The 20,700-nt window shown below is 39.8% G+C and overlaps 1 protein-coding gene across 1 annotated transcript; it reads left to right on the forward strand. All coding sequences in view use genetic code 11, as the record gives it.

The window, feature by feature from the left end:
* Window positions 1–1,806: 1,806 nt before the first annotated feature.
* EGR_08239 (hypothetical protein) lies at window positions 1,807–14,401 on the forward strand (the record flags this gene model as incomplete). The annotated part of the gene is made up of 4 exons (XM_024497488.1): window positions 1,807–1,892; window positions 11,101–11,314; window positions 14,005–14,079; window positions 14,315–14,401. The coding sequence occupies 4 exons, from the start codon at window positions 1,807–1,809 to the stop codon at window positions 14,399–14,401; spliced, it is 462 nt and encodes a 153-aa protein (XP_024348083.1).
* Between the last annotated feature and the right edge of the window lie 6,299 nt (window positions 14,402–20,700).

A 20,700-nucleotide genomic window follows, 5' to 3' on the forward strand; every position in this document is an offset into this window, starting at 1 on the left:
TGGTATAATCTCTGCACTAATTTGTGTACTTAACATTAACTTATCAATTATTATCACAGTCAATCATAATCAGGCTATAAATTTTTGCCATTGCATGATGTGATGATGTTACAAAGTCATCATTCATTTAGCTTTAAGGGTGTGCGTTAAATTATTTGTAGATGCAAATTCATCAACTCCTGTCGGCTTATTGCAAGCTGTCTTTGACACACTGATTAGGTGATTCGAGAAGAATATTTCCGTTTTGGTAGTAATGAATTGAGGAAGCATGTAGGGACACTGGCGCACCATTAATATTTATAAACAAAGCAAAGCAACTGCGTCTATCTCTACTAGCATTGACATTAGCACAGGCGCAGCGGAACTCCGACACCTGGGTAATTGGGACTCATAACTTATCTGAAGGCTAAGTTTTGACAAAGGTTATCTGGCGCATTTAGAACTAATAAATCCATATGTACATGTAAATTTTGACAGCTCTGGAGGAGCTACAAGTATAAAATAAAAAAAGTGAATGTAGGCTTTTTGAAATTGGAAAAGTGTACACACTTCTTAAAGCTACGATTTAAGACGGTTTTCTGTGTGCTTTAAAGTTGCTATTTAAATAGAAATAATACCTTGAATTGCTAAGGCCAGTCTATTTACCACGGGTGCCTTCTAGAACCAAATAACCAGCATTCAATATCATCAGTTTGTTGCAACACGTTTGTGTCAGTAATAATGTTTTAAATGTGCAGAAATGAGGAGTCCTTCGCTGTTTAGTGAACCTTACCTTAAAACCCTTTTTTGGTAGCCTACATTTGTCCATGTATTTGTTTTGCTGTCCCACTTTACCCAACATACTCTTCCTAAAATTGTACTGCATCAAGGAGATAGGCTTGCCTAAAAGTGGTGAACCACAAAAAAGCACTTCAAGTATGAATAAGCCTCCTAGGATAAAGCGAATAACACGTCTTGGAAAAGTATCCTGTGGAAACGAGTTGTAAGTTAAACTGTAACCTGTTTTTTGGTTGCCCGATATAATACTTTGGGAAACTAGCTTCGATTTCATTAATTTTTAAGTAATTTGATTGACAACTACTCATGTCTCTAAATTTGGAAGGAACATTTCTTCCAAAATGTGTGCATCTTAGTAATATCGGGCGCTCAGTGTAAAATGTCGGAACAATTTTTTAGGCAATGCGTTCCACCACCACATTCCAAACCCTATCTAGATAATATTAAAAAGCCTTGCGCATAAAATATGCGATAGACTCGGAACCGAATTAAACTTTAGGATTTGCTAGAACACTAAAGCATTCATGATCTGTCTGTTAACATTCTGTTTAATCTCTCGAAATTTGGTAAAAACAAAGGCTTTTCGCTAATGAAATCATTTATCGCAGGGCCCACAGTGCATTCTCAGCTCACAGTACATAGCCTTTGCATTGATTAAGTGGTCAAAGTCAGATTTAGAATGGCTCTCATCTAACCCGGATGCTAGTCTTTTTGTGAAGGTAATTTACTTGAGCTTACAACGTACAAAGAAAGCCATTTTTATAGAAATGATGAAAACAATGGCGCTTCCAAACGTTCATTTCTGTTTTATTCTTAAAACACTGAAGCACTCAAAGTGAGGCTGGTAAGGTCCATTTTAAAGCACAATTCAGAGGATGCTTTTAGGTGATAGTAACGGGAGAGACCTGAATATGCTATTTTTAATCCCAATTTGCCCAATTTTCGGAATCGTTTAGGTCCAATCACTGGCTGCCATATTCTCACTGAGATTGTGAATCTCGATCTCTACGATTAATTTGTTGAAGCAGTATGTCCAAGATTGTTCTCAAAAAAAGACATAATGTGATGGATTCTAATACAGGTCTGTGTCGCCTATTCACACGCTTCTCTGAGAGGTGCATAAAGCAAGATACGACAGAGTTAAATTAAGTGCAGCCGGAACAATACAGCAAATGGGTAGTTAGCTCGGGAGATTGTTTTAACAGGGGCATGTGTTACGGTAAAATCTAGTAATTACTTAAGGTCTTCTCGATTTTGATTTCTCAAGCATTGGAATCAATTGACATCATCCGCCTAGATGTTAAAATGCTTTCTAATGAACGAAAATTAGGTCCTGGAACACTATTATGATTTGGAGATGTAGACATTCGAAAATGCAAACAAAAGTAGCATATTTTATGTTCATATGATCTCGGAAGGTGATTCATCCATCAGAGGTACATTGCGTTCGGGAAAAACCTACAATTGCAATACAGGAAGACTATCATTGGAAACCGCTTATTAATCCTTAAAGACTGGTAAAGGAAACATTGGAATTTTAAAGTCGTTGATGATTTAAGAATTTCAATGTCGTGCCTCAAATTTTGACAGCGATGACATCTCACAGCACGCATTTGCAGGCGTGAAAAGCTGCTACATTCTTTGCAGGCCTAAAGTTTGTCTCATGTGTCTCATTGCAATGCAACCAAGGCAAAAGTGATGTAGTCTTAACATCCAAACAAATGCGTATTATCTTCGTTTCTGGGCACTGCTTTCGTAATATACATCCCTACTAAAATGATTAACAAAATTATTTCAAACTAACTCCTTCACTATCGGTTTTAAGATTTATTATACACGTAAACACACCTATTACCTAATCTCTTAAAGAGGAAAATACAAATTTGTAGCCTATTTTGGACCAGCTAAGCATTGCTTTTGCGTATTCATTGATTAACAGCCGTCTCCAAGATTATATTTTCTTAATAACTGGTGGAATTACTGTGAAGATAATGGAAGGTACGTATGGTTTTTTCCTAAGAGTACGTGTATTGCTACCTATAACAAGAGTCCATAAAAGGAATGCTTTTAATTTGTTGCAAGTGATTCCAAACACACAAGGACTTATTTTTAAAAGTAAAGTCAGTGTGTTTTAATATGTCTAAGGATTTATCCGCGATTTGTAATGCCCATTTCTTAGCATTTCTATGGTTATTTTTCCACACTTTTAGTGGCACAAGCCGGCTGCTTTAAATATATACATAACCGACCAGTACCGCATTTATGGTCACGTTATGTGCATTTTGAATTGCACATGATAATCCATTTTTTTAACTGCCAGCTACTCTTCTAATACAAATATTTCAGCTCATTAAAATGAAAAGTTTTATAATGGTAATGCAAAAACCATGCAACTGAATAATAAGCCCTCTTCGTTGAATGGAATAGCCCACGCGATGAAAGCTGTCAGTGATTCGGATGTGAACAATAAAGAAAAATAATATCACAACTCTTTACTAATTGTTTTATAGGATCTACCTGAATACGTGTATATTTTTTCACACCTCCTTGTTACAAGTTGACTACTTTAACTAATCTTGTAAACTAGTCAGTGCCTTATTTTTCTCATAAAAATTCAACAATAATTTGTACAAATATTATGTAGGCGTTCACATAATGTCTACCCAGCTACCATTCAGAAGCAATGACTCAAACATACCTCAGAATTATTTTGTGAACAGGTTGGAAAACATCACACCCACTAAAACTATCCCGCAATTCTTTGATGGATTCTAAAACACCAAAGTGGATATATTTAATTAGGCAAACTGTTAAAGCTTTGACCAACAAGCAAAATTTTGTGTATACCACAAGTACAGGATATAAGTGTAAAGTCTCCTGTCAATGAATGGGAAAAGCTGACCTTTTATTTTATACCAGTTTATCCATAAGATGCGCCTTTATTATTCAATCCAGTAGCCGGTGTTAAACTCCTTTTCAAATTACGATTAAGCGTGTTTTTTCCCAAAATATCAAAAAATTAAAAATACTTATGTAAAATGGGAGTTGTGGAAAGAAGCGCACAAGTAGCATTAAAAATTTGCACCATGTAAATAAGAATAATGGACATAAAGGGCAGAATAAAAAATTCCAGTGAGTAAATTCCCATTCACGGTACATGGAAATACAAGGAATTTTCTGCAGCACAATTGCACAATGCCAAATTACCTCTACTTCATCTCACTCCAGAAGCCATTGCTTTTGGGTGAATCTCATTTGCAAATAATTCTTCTGCTTTACTTAACACAACAAAGAAAATCAAAACTAAGATAGTTCGTAATTGCTAATAATTTTTACAACAATGTAGGTAGTAATATGATGTCCCGGTTAAGGGGTCGCCTAAAATCAAGTTGCCACTTTCCCGAAATTTTAAACGAAGTCTGTTTGATCTCTGCCGAATACAAGGATTACACCAGTTAGTGTAAAACGACAAAAAAAGGGACATAATAAAGCTTAAGCCTAAATCATTAATTCCTGATTTTCTTTTTTAAGAGCAATTACGTACAAAACTTCCTTACCATAAAATCTGGGAAAATAAGTCCATTACAACCTTACTAAGACCTCGGTTACTTCTGCAGCCTATAGGTCTACATTGTAAATATCACTGGATGCCACATTAACTTCCTTCTACCTTCCTCCTGATTTTCTGCTTCATTCCCTTCCTAGCTTTCGCACTTCATTTTCATCTCGTACTCCATCACCCCTCCAAACTTGCCATCATTTTAGCTCCCTTACCACTACACATTCTAATTATTCCAATGCACAGACGTTAAACACCTTGCCGATTTGTTTTGATCAACAAGGTAAGTTAATTTGGCTCCAGTCTCTGTAAACAAGTCAAATATTGAATCGGACAATGGCGGCAAAATAGTGAGGAATGTAAGCCAGCGTGTCTAATCCAGCCGAGCGTCATCATTCAATTTCAACTTCAAGTTCATACACATGTTTACTGTTTCTGCCGAATTCGTTTGCACGTCACTCTTATTACGTTAAGTTGGCCAATTAGTCAATCTGACAGTCATTGAAGTTTTCTGCTGACGATTGACAATTTCACTGATCTTTGCCTCGTCCTTGAATTACCTTATATTCTGTTTAATATGGCGTCAGCTTAATGATGACCTGGCCATGCCTTCTCTTTGGCAGTGATTTGAGGTATCTAAAAGTATCTTAATCTCTTTTCGGCCCACTATTATATCGTGCTATATGCACATTTCGGTAAGGAATTATTCATTATTGCCTTTGTCTACGCTAACCTCATCAATTGAAATGTCCCGTTTTCATCATTTGAGATGAGCATTACTAGCAGGTAGGTGCACAACTTACGTAGGCAAGTTGCCGCCTTCAGTTTCTAATAGCTAAATGCAATAAAAGCTGAAGCTGTCTTAGCAATAAAAGCTCTAACAAGGGAATACACAATTTCATTAAATTGTGGAGTTTTAAATCATATTGCCGTGCTGAGTATTCTACTTCCATCATCGAGAATGAACCGAATTTAAGTGGGTGGGAGGGTGTCAGTCCGAGCTCCTCTGCAGAACTTCCTACTTCGCAATCAACGGTTGTCATCGAATAGCCCACTTTCTTTGAGCAAATACAAGCATCTGGCGCACGAAAAGTTTGTTCGCCCTTTACTTATATTTCTCATCGCATTCGCACCAAATGTAAAAGCTGGATGCAGCTAGATGATCAACAGGTGTGGAATGGTAAATTGGGGAGAAATGTGATGAAATAGAGAGGTAGTAGTTTCATCAACGCAAGGGGTTCATAATAGCTCAAACGCCTGATCAGCCATGTACTCTATTCTTTGCGATCTACATCATGGTGTGGCTTAGCTCGTTTAATTTCACGCAGTTAGAAAATATGTTTGCGAGATGAAAGAAGGCAACCTATGCCATACAAGCAAACATTTGCACATTTAGAAGCTATAACGGAAGTTAATCTAAAAACATACCGTAGGGCTTATGAATTCCATGGTAAAGAGTTCTTACGGTATTTTCGGCCCAATTTCGAGATAGAGAAGAACTTGTGTGTTTTGATCTCCTTCGCGAAAATGTGGTTGGAAGTCTTTCAGTCTGCTGCAACTAACTAACAGATGATGCTATCAATGCCCCGTTTAGCTGAATGCTAACCATCATCTACAAATAAAAGCCGCTCATCAGTTCTCAACAAAGGGAGGTTTTGTGTTTCACTTGTCTCAAATTTAAGCCTTCACCATTTAACAGTTTTGCAATTTAAAGTAAGAAATTGGCCTGACCTTCTAAGCTGCAATTAGGTAAAAGCAAACTAGATCCAAGCGAATGGCTATCTTGAGTATTGCTTTACGTAACAAGTGAATTTGTCATGCAAAATGGACTCCATTTTTAGGTATCTCAAACGTAAACTGCCCATTTAGGTATAGGAGTATTATTATTAATGCCCAGATACTTCCTGATGTCATCCCTCTATTTTGTTCTTTGATATTTTGTTGGGGTCATCTATCCAGTTGAATCTTCTTGCAGCATGGATTGTCATCGTCTATTAGGACCATAATCAGGATTCATTAATTATACAGCATTATGGACACCACTTTATAATCCCCACCAATCTAACTGAATGAATCTATGGAGTAGGCAACGAAGAACATATTACATAAAGGTTTCTGAATTCTTTGTATTACAATAAATTGTCAGACAAATATCAGGCGCACTTAGGTTTATTGGCAGTTATCATCAGTGCTTAGACATCTGCATTGCCATTGCTTATAGGTTTTATGACCCTTTTAGCGGTCTTTGGACGTCCATCCGAATTTTTTCACTTAATCCTCTTATGCGCAATAATAATTTCAATCACATTCGCGGCCTCTTAGATGCACTAGAAGTACTTTGTATTTTTGCATGTATTGTGCTTCGCTAGTTTCGGAGAACGTACAGCGGGCTTATTGAATTTATTTATACTGCTTACCCAATAAAATAAATTACCTCCTAACCAAATGAGCGTAAGATGATGCAAATCAGGCTACATTTATAATAATACCGTCCATTTGACTTCGTCCATTCGATGGTTCGCAATTTTAACCACTTTCCTGATTATCTCACAGCCCTTATGCTCTTGTGTGCTTTGAGCAATTACCTTACCCAATTTTACTGAAAACGTAATGCCGAGACAACCCTTGCGAACTTTATTGGTACGTGAGTTTGAGGACCCAAAAGATCATGAAACTAGAGGGTCTAGCTTAGTGGGCCGATTTCCCTGTTCCGCCTCGTTCTCGGCATAGGGGGGCTAAAATGATACGTGTTTAAATGCTCTACTTTCCTACATCACATTTTGCAATCTGATCTAATCAAAAGCCGATGTGACAATGCGGTCCGTCTTTAATGTTACAATAGACGGAGGAAAAAAGTAGTGACTGTGGCGATCTGCATCTGCGATATACTAGGTAGACGAGAGGTACTATATGTTCAAAAGCAGAGACAGCCTCTAAATGAAAACGGCAAATACAGGCACGGCTATCTGACTACATCTGACACTTTCTTTCATTTGTCATTCCTCTTCTTGACGCTGTTATAAGTCAATTATGGCATATGACAGATTTGCTGGCACGAAATCTTAGGTCTTCCACGTCGACCATGCATCATAAATCATTTTATAGCCTTCATCAGCAACTTGACTGTAATCAGTTTCAATTCTATCTGTAAAGCAAAATCAATCTTTAGCCGAATGGCTTCTTAAATATAACGACACTTTTAAGGGTCGTTTCCTTACCCAGTTGTTATTGTTTTTGATCATGCCAACCACACTATCTTCAGTCTTTCCAGCATACAACTCAAAGGATTAATTAAGACTCCATTGCATCAATCTACTCCAAATGTGTGAAATTATCTGCTAATTTATTTAGCCCACAAACCAAGCAAAGGCTTCTGAACAATCAATTTCAGCGCCTTACTTTATTGCTAACTTTTGTGTTGACAGTATTCTATTTCACTGCTTCTGTGTGGCTCCATCATACTGCATACAAGGTCTCAAAAAAATCTCACAAGCACCAAAATCACTGCAGTGGGAAACGCTAGTCAGTAAAATTTGTTGATACCCAACTCTATTTCTGTAATGCTCTGCTGACTGTGACTTTGCATCCAACTCTTCCTTATTTCATTTTATCTTTCCTTCATTCTTCATTCGCTATATTTGGTACTTCGTGACCACAAATTCCATTCATTCTTGTGTTTAAATATCTCAAGCAGTTCCGCCGTAGATGCTAAGCGTTTTTTTCCGCATTTATAGCCTTATAAGGGAAAGGGACTGTAGGAGACCCAAAGAAGTGGCACCGTTATAGTCGAGGTCATCTTCATTATCCAATGGTTAATTTATAAGTAAACATTCTGAGGTCAAATGAACAATTGACGAAGACTCTGCAAAGGTTGCACTTACAACAAGGAAGAACATCATAAAGTAGGGTGAATATCTAAACATTTTTTTTCCAAATTCAATGCTTTTGCAATCCGCCCTCTTATTTCTCCAATAATTTCCGTCTTTTACGGCAGAACCTTGTCACACGATCCTGCCTTCAATCAGTCCAATCAGATGAACTGGATTCCTTCTACTTTTTTTCCTTGATCTGCGCAAAGCTATTCACAGTGTGTTGCTTCATTCTCTTGCTAATCACTATGCACCCTGGTGGAATTTTTCGAGTAAGACTATCCTAATTTCATAATCTGTAGCGGTCAAAATAGGCGTCTAAACAAAAGTTGGAACCTAGGTTAGTGTCATGTGATGAGCCTTTGTCTTGCGGGCTGGCCATTGAACGAATTGCTAGGATTAATTGAACTCGAACTGTGTGTATTTGCAGCCGCGTTGTTTAGTCAGTGTATCTAAGATTGCGCCTGATGACAAATGCCAAATCCGCTTGTAAAAGTGCTCCTACACACTATACGAACCCGTTAATTGCGGTAAAGTACGACAACAATCGGTGAAGTATCGTGCCACGTTATTTAAAATTCCCACAAAATTAATGGTTACAAAGAATGACTTTCAATCCATTGGAATTTTGTGTAGATGCTAGGTATTGTGGCTGTTTTGCAACGACCTCGATGGGGGTGTCCAGGGACATGAATTAGTGCTTAAGAGTAGCAGAGTACCACAAGATATTAGACGGCAAAAATTAGCAAATCTATCACGCCCTATATTAATGCTTATAAGAGACCATAGCAATTAGAATGCCAAATTTGAACAATTTTCTGCGTTTGTTGGCCATAATTTGCCAAGGCTTCGCAGTTGAGTATTTTAGCTTTATTTATTGGGGCATTAATGGGAGTACGCAATAAATGGAGGGATTCTTGATATTCCTACAAAACGAAACAGACTGCGCCGCTGAGAGGGGATGCCTTGGCACCAACAACCCTACTCATGTTCCAGATTTGGTGCTCTGTCACCAACCCACTAACATTTGAAATTATGCACACCTACAGTAGGGCATGCTTGACTTTATTGTGAGCTGATTAGAACATTAAAAACAGTGATTAAACTAAATTTATTTACCAGCAGAAGCAATAACCAGGCATTTGTAAGCCAAATTGGAGACATTAATGGGCCCAGCATTTAGAGCTTATGAATCTCCGTCTGTGGGATGACAATACCGCCTGGAGTATTGGCTCGGAGGCAAACCCATTCACTTAGACGTCCGGGTGCAAGTCATCTCCTCTTCTCTCATCTAATCAACCGAGACCTTTAATGGTCTGCGCTCCAAAACAACCTGCAGACGAAACGCACTTAGGAGTACGATGTTTGTTGCATCTGTTTTTCTCATCCATTTTGCCCGCATTTTATGCATTTCCACACCTTCCTTTCAATATCACTCCTCAAGTGGCCGTTACTCCTACACTGACTGCTCGAGTTTATTTTGATAAAATCAAGCCACTAAAATATACTCCGCTATAAAGTGACAAAGTTTTATCTTCATTCAGTCCATAATGGTTAGTAAGGAAGAATCATCCTTCGTGGCCGTCGACTTGTGCTGCGTCAACCAGAACACTGAAATCCAGCATCATTACAAATTGCAATCACTTACAAATGTGTGTATTTATTCTCCTCAAAGCACTGGAATTTGCAAAAGTGCTCTACGACCAACATGCAGATAGCTGCAACTGCATTTTAACAATTCCACTTTCATCAATTAATGGAAGGCCCCTGTAGGAGCAAATAAAATGACGTTTTAGAGCAGTCGACTTGCTTTGTTTTAAAAGGAGGCGTAAACTGCATAGTTGAGATTAAGTGTTTGCATTCAGAGTAGCCATGGATATGTGGATATGATATGACCTAACCAGTTTCACGGAATTTCGCACTACCATAATAAGGGCCTATCATGGACCAGGCACTTTGTGATTGACACGATGGCTAAATATCAGTCGCGATTGTGTTAACTGTGATACAGGTCTACGAATCTCGTAGAAGAGTGGACGTCGTTTGCCTCCGAGAATTGATATTATCGCAATTGCCAGTTTGGACAGATAGAGAGAAAGACTGATATATAGATCATAGAGAGGTGGCAAATTTATTTTAAGATGAGGAATAGGCAGAGATACGAACAGGCCTAGAGAGGAATAGAAATGAACTCGGACTGGTAGATAAGCCGTGCTGCATATTAGTGTCTGTGTAATTTAATTTAGTCACCTTACACTAACTTTTAAAAGTTGGTAGATGATTCTAAATAGGCAGGCGGATGCGCATACGGACGTAGAATAATGGCAGTACTCGAATATCGGTTGCATAAATAGCTAGATAGGTGACTTAGTCAATGATGGATAAGTTAATGGAGAGACAGAAAGAGAGTAACAAATTTACGGTTCCGTACTGGATATATGTATCAACATTAACGGAATCATATGGTGGGAAGACATCTGAAGGGAACCCTTCCCCATTTTTCCAAGTACAACTCCGGGTAGATGCCGGAGAGGTATTAAGTGAATTAGATCAAGTTGAGGATAGGAATATCCAGAGCAAATGTTTGAGCGAAGTGGTTCCCCGTTGAGGAATAGGTCGATGCTGAAGATTAAAAATTTTGTTTGCTTTTCCAATGGCCAGTTGTTAAAGAATATGGGATTGTTATAACTATGATTTTCCACCAACTATTATATTGTCTTACTGGGGACAGTCAAATCCGCGTGTTAGCTTTTGAAATATGACAGACCCGATTGTAGTGTTGACCTACCCAACAACTTAGCAAACAAAATGTAATCCCCAGGTGACATCACATTCAGCGGGTTGCTAGACAGAGGCCGACACAATGACAAAATATTTTTTGCTGTTTGCGTCTAGACTAAACAGGCTGCACGAGAGGAAACAGAGTCTAGCCATAGCTCTCAATATAATCACAATTTCCCCCCATCAACCCTCAATTCTGATAGATGCCGCTTTGTGTCTCACCCTCTCCTCCTCTTCCTCCCTCTCATTCTACTTTGGCATCATCCTTTTCAGTGATATCTTTGACAACTTTGACAGCCCCCTCTGCATTAGAGCTTTTACAGCACTCGTATTTGTAAAAAATGTGTATGTCAGAAACTCTTTTAATCTACTAGCAAGCGATATTTAATTAGTTAGTCGGTTATCAGCCTTTCTTCACTGTGGAAGTCAGCCATCAATCATCAATAAAGAAGAACCAAAATTAATTTATGAAAACGCAAATAGTTAAATGCTTTGCAGTTATTTCCATTACCTTTATATCTCTAAAAAGATAATTTCCAGGCGCACATTTGGAAATTTCACAGTACATGATTTGTGACTTCTTGGCTGCTGGTCATGAGCAAAAGAAGGACACCTTCTGTGAATGGAAATGTCAAGCTGGCTGGACTGCGAGAAGGAATGACTGGATGCCTTACACTCAACGGGTGTATAAATGGTGCTACAATAGCCTAGGCATCATCACCAAATGTAGAAGTGTAGATCACCCCACGTGCCTCGTTAGTCGTCGCATGGACACAGACATAAAAGAAGCCAGGTCAAAAGACTGCATTCCCGCTGAAACAGTGGCTAATGATAGGTGGAGTTGAAGATTGCTGTAGTGGATACAGTATAATTTAGAGGAGTGATGACTCCTGTAGTGAAGCATTTTTGAATTAGTTGTATGTTACGGTTTCAAGATTGTTGCTTCCCCTTGCTTATTAGTCCCGGTGTCAACATACAGACCGTCTGTTGTAATTTGTAAAATTAGTGAGTAGAGTCGAAAAGTCGCTTGCTTCCACTGCTGCACATAATGATGGCACCAAAAAATTCCACTCGATTCCATCATCAAGAGGTGTTCAAGTAAAGCAAACATTCTTAAATATGCAAAAAGGGAGAGAAAAGGCAGAAGAGAAATATACTAGCAGAGGAGGATGTGGAGAAAAGTGTCTACCACGTTTGTACAATGATCTCAGCCCATCTATTCATATGGAAAGACATGCCGACGTGCCTGAGTTATCTCACAACAATTGATTGTTTTAACGATACTTGCCAAGATGCCTTCTGGTAACACCAACCTAACTTATGCGTCATTTTCACTAATCCATCAATGTCTTTACCCCGTGATATTGTCTATCATTCCCACACACTGATTCATCCCTTATGCATTTTTGCCACACTACAGGTTATAGGTCTGTTGCCCATCACACACGCGATAAAGCGTTCACATGAACGATTGCCAAGGACGTAGACCGGTAACACAATCTTTGCGACCATCATCGTCACTGGTGGGCATACAGATACAGACACAGGTACCGATACGAAAGCTCAGATATGTAGGTATGCGCTCCACCGCCTCTGCCGCATTGACATCATTTATGTCTCAATGCGGATTCACTCAGTATCTCCACTGGCGGCTTACACAAAGGACTTACATATCTCTCCTAGATAAGCCGTTCGTGTAGGCATTGACGCCTTCGGCCACAGGAGACCTCACTGCCACACGGTGTTTCCTACACACGCAGCTCCATTCTAACCTGTCTGGGTGAATAATAGGGGTTAGAAAGCACTTCACCGTACCAGATCGGCCTAAGTACAACTGGACCAATCCACACTCGACGCAGTATTTCCAGCGACAACTAGTAGTAGTGAAAGGACGCACCTCTTATAACCACCTTGTGAATGCTTTAATGGTGATTGGATGTTCTGGCTGAATAGTTGAGTAGAATTTTCCCTCAAAAAGGGGCGAAGGACAGGGTAAAAAAAGGAGAGGAAAATGGAAAAAACCCGTTTTTTCCAGAATTTCTAATGGCAGAGATGCTTTAAATGAAGCTTTGAATAAAACTATCCAGTAGGTAGAATCGTGTTTTCTGGGAGAGGGAGCCCATTCCTTACAGATCTACTTAGAAATATCTGCTCCAAACAATATAGTGGCCGGAAACAAACAGAGTGTTTTATCTGATACAGCAAATTCACATTAACTCAGCTCAGTATGTGGAAAACAGAACAAAGCTTTATAAGCTGCTGTGCATTTATAGCTATTGCAAAGTAAACTGAGACCCCTAAACCCTTTCCTGTGGTGCCTAAGGCAGCCACTCGAAAAAGGAAGCCACTGGACACACGACAATACTTCGAAACTAAAGACCATGACAGAGGAACTACATCAAAATCTCTGATTTTGAATCAAAGACCCCCCTTGCTGTAAGGAAGAGTTAGCATTCGGCTAAAAAGACTGGTTCATATCACACAGAGTTAAGTACAACCCCTTCCCTCTGCTACTCTGACGAAGTAGCTGCTGCTTGAAGCAAAGTGTCATCTATAATCGTTTTTTGAGGTATTTGCTTTTGTTTATCTGTTGTTGAAATGATACGTATTGAGCAGTTTGACAGCTACTGGCACTAGTAAGCCAAAAAATGTGTCACGTGATCAAAATTTAAGTCGGGCTGGAGCTCCGCCTTTGCAGGCAGAGAAAAGTGTACCTCTGTGGGGATTCAGTAAACTAAAATATGCGATACTTCCACGTTCTTAAACACTAACACGGCCGAACAGGGCGGTGGTAGTCGAGGCATCAAGCCTTAGCAGTAGTGCATGCAAGGAGCAGCGCATGCTGAGCAGTGTCATTTTATCTTAATAGGGCTTATAATCCTCTGGATAGCTACTCGTACAGAGGCCTTAAAGTAGAGCACAGTACGATCACTGGGTAGTGAAACCTTTTCAAGGCAAGCATACGCCTCTCTCTCTCTTTGTCAGTGATGCTTCTGATCATAATTGTTTCATTCATAGTCTGTAGTGGAGCGCTTGCCCGATCCTGACCTCCTGATTGACAAGAAATCCGCCGTGCAACAGATGAACCCGTCTGTACGGGGAACGAGGTAAACCCAATCACTTGCACTCATCGACATTTTTAAAAGGTTAATGCACACTGGGTGGTTGAGCCGTAGTGTAAATCTTCAAGCCAGTTTAGCCTAACGAAATTTATAGTTTCCTTTCGCTTAAATATTTTAATCGGACTTAAATGCCATTAGTAGTATTTTAGAAATATGAAGAAAGGAAGAGATTACCCCGCTTGAGGTCCTTGTCTTACATCCCACAGGGTCGTTGGATAAAACTGCATCATTTTAATAAATCAGAAGATGTAGACTACATAAAGAGTGGTGAGGCACTGGCAGATGGCTCGTAAATTTCTTCTGGATCCTCTTTAAGACCTTTTTCTCAAAACTCCGCCCATTAGACTGGCTTTTGAAAGGAACAATAAGTGAGAATTTAAACACCTCTGACGCACGGATGATAACCTCAACATCACAATGGCGCAAAAAGATTGAGAAAGTCAACGAGACTACATAGGCACTCTTTCTTACCTTCCCTCCACCACTGATTCGTCTCTGCCGTACCCTAAATGAACGACAGGTTGAGAAAAGTGCTTTCACCCTCATTTACGACAGGGTCTCAGGGTTCAAAGCTGTTGATTTTTCTAGCCGCTGTGTCAAAAGCATAATTCTCGGAAGAATTTTTTCAAAACGCAAAATCAGGCTATCAGTCTTGGTATTTGCGTCACTTTGATCAACAATAACGTAAGCAAATCTATCCAAGAAGTATGATTTCTTATGAATACTTACGCTCCCACCACTCCAACAAACTTGTTACACTTGAATGAGTGCCTAAAACCTCAAACGTGAGCATGACAATCTTACCGCATTCATACACCATCAAGCACATTTCAATCTTCTCGGCCGCTACAATCCAGTTTTACGCCATGCAAATTAATGAATGGGTATGTAGGAGGAAAATCTGTTTGAATTTTTGGTATTTAACGATCACCCCACAAACTCATTCGTACAAATCCGTAGTTAACATTTGCAGAGTTCTTCAGGCCTTCTGTTGTGTGGTACTGTTTTGTCGCATGTAATGCCGTCTAGACTTTTTCCGGAACTGGTAAAGTTGGTTGAAAGTGGGCCACTACTCTCTACCTGAATGGTGAAATTGGGAGGTGAGTGGTTTCTGCATGAAGTACACAGGTCAAATACACTCTCCAGTGATAGGGAAATCATGACTACATTCGCCATCTTATCGTGGGCTCAGGGAACTGTTGTAAGAAAGAAGTTCTTTTCGTATTCCCCGGTGTCTTCTCCCTGTTCTCAAAGTTCTATTTCAAAACCCTTTTACCCGACCACTCGGTTAGGATGCTTAGCCACCACCTGAGTATGTACCTCAACACATTTTTCTAAGCCACGTTCCAGAGCAAACTGCATGTTTGGAAAGATCAACGTCACTGCCCGTTTCAAATCAGCGCTCATTCCTGTAGTCGTATGTCCATACATCCACGCGTGGCAGTCAAATTGCCACTTCTCACTCCTAATCATTCTCAAAGTTTGTGATACACAGGAGTATGGGTGATCAGTTGTTCCTCCGCCCCCTCCCGATGGATGAATAAGGAGGTGAGCAATACCACTGCCGTATAACTAATGCAACAAAGTAGAATTAGATGGTGAATACCGAAGGTAGATAGGAATAACCTTCCGAGGGTAGTCCAAATGTTGGCGAAACGGCCCATTTGACGTTGTCTATAAAGAGACATGCTACCGCGGTGGTTATCCACACAATTTCTTTAAGCGGAGGTTTCTTTTGCTACTTCTGGTAGTCGAGGCAGGAGGTTTGTGTGTGTAGGAAACTTCATATGACAATGAGGTCCTTTGTGAACGAAGATATGAATACGTTTACGGACGTCTCATCGTACAGTGGTTTTCCATCCCCTCATGTTGGCTGGTGGTAGTGACGGAGACCCACTCGGCATACAGTAATTTAAATAGTGTCAATGCGTCAAAGGTAGTAGCACGTACGTCTGCACTTCTGTGTCAGTATCTTCGTCTGTATCTGTATACCTGTCAGTGGCAATGACGTTCTCGGTGGTTGTGTTGACGGTGCGCATCCTCAACAACCGTTCCTCTAAGCATTCATATTAGTGTGTAGAATGCTGCTTTACCACATGTGTAGTGGATGATGGAAGCATAACCTGCAAAGCGACGAAACTGTTTAAGAGGTGAAACAGTGTATAGGGAAGATAAACGCTGTAACGGGAAAGGATACTGCCAAATTACGGAAGTTGACGCAAGAGGCAAGTTGACACCACCGCGAGTTCAGCTTGATCTGTCTGGTCAGTATCGTCTATTGCTGTGAGATGGTTTAGTTACATTGATGAGTCTTCCTATGTCGATTGGTGGATTAAGATTATTCTATACGTGGGATGAAGACCCATATCGAAAATAATTATAATCCTTCCTCTTCTTTTTCCAGCTCTGCCTTTTTATTCTCCTTTTTTACTTAAAAAGTGTTTATCTTACTTGAACACTTCTAGTAGGCAGAGTCAAGTGCGCAAACCTGGTGTTGTTGTCGTGTAGAGTAGTAAAGGCACAAAAAATGGTCCTTTAAGCTCTCGTAGCTGTCAGTCAACGATCTCTGACCGATTATTACAGTTAGTCTGTGTGTGGTCAGCCTGACGTATAATGTTAGACGCAATATACCGACGACCGTAATATGCACCTCATTCGTGAATGCTCCTCCCCAGGAGCCACCACTACTTAGTGTTGAATTATACTTGTTGCACCAACCTTCATATTTACCATTTATCATCCGCCGTTCCAATGTGACTACAAGCTCTCCTTTTAACTTCAATTCTGTTATGTCTGTGCTCACGCAATGTCTAATGAGGAAGTTAGAGTGGATGATATTTCTACACATGGCAAAGATGGTGAAGAAGATGTGGTACTAAATGCACACCTGTTGAGAGCTTAAATGTGACTGCGCTCCATCTCCTTATCCCTCCAGTCGTCCACTTGTCCACTTGTACAGTTCTTCTAAGTTGATATTTCAACCTACTGAAAGTGTCCTTTTTAACTCATGACCAGCAGCCAGGAAGTTACAATTCACTCACTGTTGAATTATCAAAACATGTGCTTGGGTTTTCTCCTATTTAAGGTGTAAGTGGCAGAGAATCATCCATAAGGGTTTGGTTGCTCTCTTTATGACTGACTTCTACGGTGGAGGACACTGCTGGCTGATTGACTGACTAATTGGTTTAGGACATACGTGCCGCTTGCTTATCAACATATTTTCTGGTCTGCACCTCTTTTGACCTTATTCATCTACATTTTTGCCATAATGGCTCCACTCTACTTCGGGAGTTGATCGAATGCAGAGAAGGATCTGGGAATCGTCAAGGGTGCGGTTAGCCAGAGATGGAGTGGAGGCAAGGGGTAGAGGAATGGGTGGTTCATGAGATAAAATGCGATTGTAATGAGATATTTTCCACTGAGACTCGGGGTTTAAGGAAACGGTAGAAGCTACTATTGTTACTAGATCGCGGACAGCGGCAAGCCTTTCCCAAGTAGACGGCAGCCTCCTATTAATTATGCCACCATATTACGCTAAAATTGAATAACTAAACGTGGGTTAGCCTATCGCAGCGTCTATTTTATACCTCTCCTACCTCTGCATTGCCGATCCTCAATTTCGGGTGCGTCATTAACTGTAGGTACTCATCTATGTCCGCAAATTTTACTTTAGCCTAAGCTTTTACTCCTCCTGTACTTTACTACAAAGTACTTTGTGGCAGTGTGATAAAGGTCCATGAAATCTGTGAACAAGGCGACATAAATTACCCATTCCACCTTTTAAATTCGCAGCCTTCGTCAACATTTTCGCAAGACTGCTGAAGTCTCCGATTTGAACTACCAAATCATGGCAGAATTATAGCACCATTTCTTCGCCATCATTTGACAAACGTCAAAGATAAAAGTTATTTACTGCACTTGTTACATAAGGTCATTCCACTTGTCAAAATGCGAAAAAATTCCAAGATTTTACTTTAGTTTGGACAATGTTTCATCGATGTTTGCAAGGTTTTTATGTCACGTCATTTATGCCATAAATCCATGAGCTCGAAGCTAGCTCGCCTAATTTCTCAACGTCATATAACCCTTGCTATAAAATTGACATTTCTTGATGCTTGCAGTTGTCTGCCAATCCGAATGGGATTTGGACCCAGGAAGTGTTTTTGACAGAATACCCAAGAGGTCAATGACCCTAGAATTTCAGTCGGTACATTTTAACCTTGATGGACAAAGAGGGGCTTTGAAGCAGGATCAGCGTACGCGAAGCGTAAAAAGTTTGAAACCACGTAGGTTTTTATAGTTGATGGGTTTTACTACTCGGAGAAGTCGGGCATGTTTCTTAGGGCATAACTACTTCCACAACTACAGATGCTGGAAAAAGAATATAGAACGGAGCTATTCTGACCTCAAAGGTCGCCAAACGAACTAGTCCTCAAAAAATTGAACTTTAGGATGCATTTAACTTTAAATAAGACGCCTCACGTCACAAGAATAAGACGTCTCGAGTGTAACGACGCAATTAGACATTGTCTGTACCATGTACACATTAATACAGGCAATCAAACTCGTCACATCCACTCACTTTCTATCTTGATTACTGCGGTAATATTTATTTAGTGACTTATTTAACTTCCATGCAAGTACAAGGATTTAGTAAAAGTATTGTAAATGGGAATGTATTATATTCAAATTTGCATTATTTTAAGCTCTTAAACCTTCTGTTTTTATTATTTAAGTGCTTATTAGATAAGTAAGCGGGAAGGACAAGTAATTGAAACAGAGTTGGGAGGGAGAAATTAAACATGGATGGGATTTCTATTGCAAATGAGGGAGAAAATAGAAGTCGCCTTTTCTGCAATTTCTCTCTTAACATTTGATTTTCTATCTGTCTGCATATTTTGATAAATTTACGAATTTGGTGTGTGGATCTCTTTCGCCTTGAATGTAATAAGTTGTAAGAACACTAGCCCAAAGGCAGGGCATACAACGAAGGGCGAGATTTAACATATTTCCCCAGCTATGTCTCCCTAGCCCTGCTTGCATTTAATGGCTGCTCAACCATAATTCTGTAGGCTTTATCCAGCCCAAAGAGAAGTGAGAGGTGTGTCACATGTTAACCTCATTTACAGCTTTAAATAAGTAAGGTGGGCAGCTGCGTAAAACACTTTTTGGAGGTTTCAAGGCTGTTGTCGCTTCGATCATTTCTAGCTTTTTTGCAGCTCAGAAATTTGGACAATTTGCAGAAAGTAAACGTCATTTAGGCCCTTCTGTTAGAGGTCGTCGCAGACTCTCCCATCTGTAGCATGTGCACTTCGTCTGCTCTGCTGAGGTTTTCTACCCAGTAGCAGAAGTACAGAGAGTTTCTTTAAGAGCAGATTTGTTTTCTACCACCAACAATGCAGGGCCCCAGGACTTCCCTACAGGCAAAAGGAGGCATAATACCTGGGCAGAATAAGTATTTTCAGCTATTGTCTAAGGTAAATGACTTGGGCCCTAAGTGGCCCTTTCCGAATTGCGCGATCTAGAGAAAAAAGATTTACCTACTTCGCAATTACCCAAAATTCTATGTCAACCTTATTATTCTTCTTCTTAAATAAAACTTACTATTACAGGATTAGAATATAGATCTCTCACAGTAGAAATCAGTGCTTTTAACGAATCGATGTCACATGAACCCAGGTAAAGGACACTCTAGTGTAAAATATTATGTGTTTATCTCTTTAGCCTCAGTCTTCACTTCTTTGTAACAGTTAGACGGATTAATTGAGGGCAGTCGTAGGCAATAGAATGATCGGTGTACAGTGATTAGGGTTGTACTAATTCAGAGCACACTTCCTACCCCTTAAGGGCATACTACGTTCGTTCCCTCACGGGATTCATGCTCCTCGACTGTCTCTCACCAAAGAGGTGTATTCGAACAAACTTGAATTGCATTAGCATGGGAAGATGATATAGATATGACTAGAAATCTATGCCAGTAAGGCGAAAGCTAAAAATTGAGGGAGCTGTTGAACTTCCGTACATAATGTCATACTCAGGAGGATCATTTAGTGTTTTATATCATTGAAAAGTAGATTGATATTTATCTCAATATACTTTTCAGTAGTTGCAAATTGCAATCCAAAGACAGCGGAGCATCTGTCAAGCATTTTCAAATTACATCTCATCTTTAAAACGACTAAATGCACGTGTAATTTAGCAAAGTTGCGAGACGATGTCCTTTAAGTCCTCCTTGAGGAAATCATAGGATCACAATCGTGAGCATAACTTTTTGGCAATGGGCAGAAAAATCGGTTGCCTGCTAAGGGGCACAACTAGACCAGACGTGGTCGCACCAGGACAATGACTACCACCTATACGCTTTCAGCAATTTCTAGGTGTTGATGTGCATCCCAAATACACGTTACTACGACAACATGCGTAGGTTTCTACCAATACATTGCACTGACGTATTTAATTGCGAATCAGCTCTAGCAGTTTGTTCCTTGGCCCAGTGCCATGCCAGCAGTCTCCCAGACATCCTGTTGGTTAGCCCTTATATATTATCCTACAGAACTTAGGCTTGTTTTTGACGTTAGGATACACTCGGGAT

The sequence above is a fragment of the Echinococcus granulosus genome (genome assembly GCF_000524195.1).
Source record: "Echinococcus granulosus chromosome Unknown EG_S00100, whole genome shotgun sequence".
Taxonomy (NCBI): Eukaryota; Metazoa; Platyhelminthes; class Cestoda; order Cyclophyllidea; family Taeniidae; genus Echinococcus; species Echinococcus granulosus.